This window comes from Agrilus planipennis, unplaced genomic scaffold, assembly GCF_000699045.2.
Source record: "Agrilus planipennis isolate EAB-ADULT unplaced genomic scaffold, Apla_2.0 scaffold12, whole genome shotgun sequence".
Taxonomy (NCBI): Eukaryota; Metazoa; Arthropoda; class Insecta; order Coleoptera; family Buprestidae; genus Agrilus; species Agrilus planipennis.
The window spans coordinates 1,064,520-1,066,857 of NW_020439003.1; the positions used below are offsets into that span (position 1 = coordinate 1,064,520).

Genomic DNA, 2,338 nt, shown 5'->3' on the forward strand with positions numbered 1-2,338 from the left:
AAGCATTTTAACCCCAATATTGCTTTTAATTAAAAAAAACTTAATATAAAATAGAGGAAGAATAGTCAATCGTTCTTATATGTAATTTAAAATGTTAGTGTTTTAAATATTGAATCGGTTATAAAATTTAAAACAGTAATTATAGCTTTTGAATAAAATATTTCTATGATAATTCTTACCACCCAATTAGGAACACGTCCATTTGGCATATATTGAAACCACCTTTTTATCACTGAGGCGATTTCATTGGCAGTACTTCTAGATGTAGTATTGGTTATAAAAAAGAAATTAAATGTAAAGTGAGCCCCATCAGCTGTCTCATTGCCGTAATATAACATAGTGGTGCTTATATCTGTATATCCCTCGGTCATGAGCACCCTAGAAACAGAGATTTTCAATAACCGGCACAATTTCGCATTAGATGGATAAATATTAGTACATCTACATGTAAGAATTGCATCCTTTTTATACATGCGTATGTGAAAAAAATATCTACCAGTATTTCCTTCACTTACAAGAGAATGTATTAGCAATTTCCTGCAATATCATCATATCATAGGTCGTCAGTCCTAAGACTGATTGGACATGCACCTCAACTCTTTCCTATTCTAAGCTGATCTTCTCATTTCCCTAAAACTAGAACATCCCACATCCTTAACTATTTACGAACAGTAATCTAATCTAGGTCTGTCTATTCTCTTTTTAACTCCTATTTCTGCCTCTAATATGTTTCTAACTAGACCATTCCTACCAACCTATCTCGCATATTTTTTATTGACTTCCATACAGTCCTTTGTTCTTCTATTTTTTCTAATACCTCTTCATTTCTAACTTTCTCTATGCACAGTATCCCCATCATTCGCCTGTATCACATTTCAAACGCTTCTAATCGTTTCTTCTACTCTGCACCCACCGTCCATGTTCCGCACATGTACAGCGCCGCGCTCCATCATACTCCTTTAACAATATTTTCCGAATTTTTAAATTAACCGTTCGTAAGCATAGAAGTGACTTCTTTTTTTTTATTACCGAGCGGCATGGCCTAGAGATCTAGACCATTGCTTAGCATTCGGGAGGACGCTTGTTCAATTCCGGGTTAGCCTGCCTTGGTCCAAGTTTTTCTGTGGTTTCCTTAGATCACTTAGGCAAATGCTGAGGCAGTAATATTCCACAGATAATCTTTCACTCTCTTCTGTCTTCATTTCGTCCGTCTGATCTTTATCACCCGAACCACCACCCACCCATTCCCACGATTCCTGAAAACAGGCTGAAGAGGGCCTTCCGCCCTACCTTCCGGCATAGTCCGGANTGGTACTGGTTAGAACTACTTTCACGTTCCCAGTGATAGATTTAAACGAAGATAGTGATACTGTAGCAGATTCACCTCCTTTATTAAATAAAAACACATAGGTGTCGTTACCATCCAGTTCCCTCGTATACGCCAAAACGTTTGGAGCTAAAGCCTCTATGTTCAAATTTCCAAAAATGAACGTATTTTCTTTCCTCAATTTCATCAGAGCTTGATAGAGATGGAAATGACTTCTTACTCCATCTCTACTTTGTAGTTCAAGATTGTTTGTTCTGTATTTTGCACTAACGGGCAACCAAGTTTTATTCGCTGTGCTAAATCCTGCGTTAACTGTAGAGTCCCAGTGGAATGGAGTCCTCTCAAAATCTCTGCTTGTGTTCTGAAAATCTGCTTCGAGTCCACTGCAAGCGGTTGAATCTTGCCCTTCCTCCCACGTTACATCTCCATCTTCCATTCCAATTTCTTCTCCGTTATATGCGACAGCTATACCTGGCAGAAGGGTTATCAACATGTTGAATCCATCCGCATTTCCAAGGCCAAGGCGGGTGGCTACTCTAGAGTTATCGTGATTTCCCAACTAAAAGTCAAAACAATCACTCAATCACGCAAAGTATTGAGAAAATTTCACCATAGATGGAAAATTAATTTGTAAACTTATTAAGATAACAAATCAATCGATTAAGGGAAGTAAATTGAATGTAGTTTTATAAAGTGAATACTAAAATCCAAAATTCCACACGAAAGCATTTAAAAATACGTTTCGACAACAGAGGTGTCCTCCTTAGTTAGAGACACTTCTGATTTAGAAAGTTGGATTGGGTTTTCTTTACGTTTTTATATGTAGTTTTTTTAATCTCAAAGCAATATTGGAGTTAAAAGTGCTTTAACAACAAAAATTACTTAAATTGTTATATAATTTAAACCTTATCTAACATAATAAAATTATTATAATATGTATTATATTATTTATTTTATTTTAAATGTTAGTAAGTTAGTTAGATTTTTTTTGTAGATCCTAGAAAATGTACT

At 35.7% G+C, this 2,338-nt stretch overlaps 1 protein-coding gene across 2 annotated transcripts in view; it reads right to left on the reverse strand.

Annotated features, from left to right (window-relative positions):
• Nucleotides 1-20: 20 nt before the first annotated feature.
• The window catches only part of LOC108733288 (maltase 1-like), an 8,517-nt gene continuing 6,199 nt past the window's right edge, over nt 21-2,338 (reverse strand). For both annotated transcript variants that reach the window (XM_025975988.1, XM_025975987.1), the window contains exon 5: nt 21-378. In XM_025975988.1, coding sequence (XP_025831773.1) covers nt 87-378 — 292 coding nt within the window. In that variant the 3' untranslated portion in view covers nt 21-86. The remainder of the gene's footprint in view (nt 379-2,338) is intronic.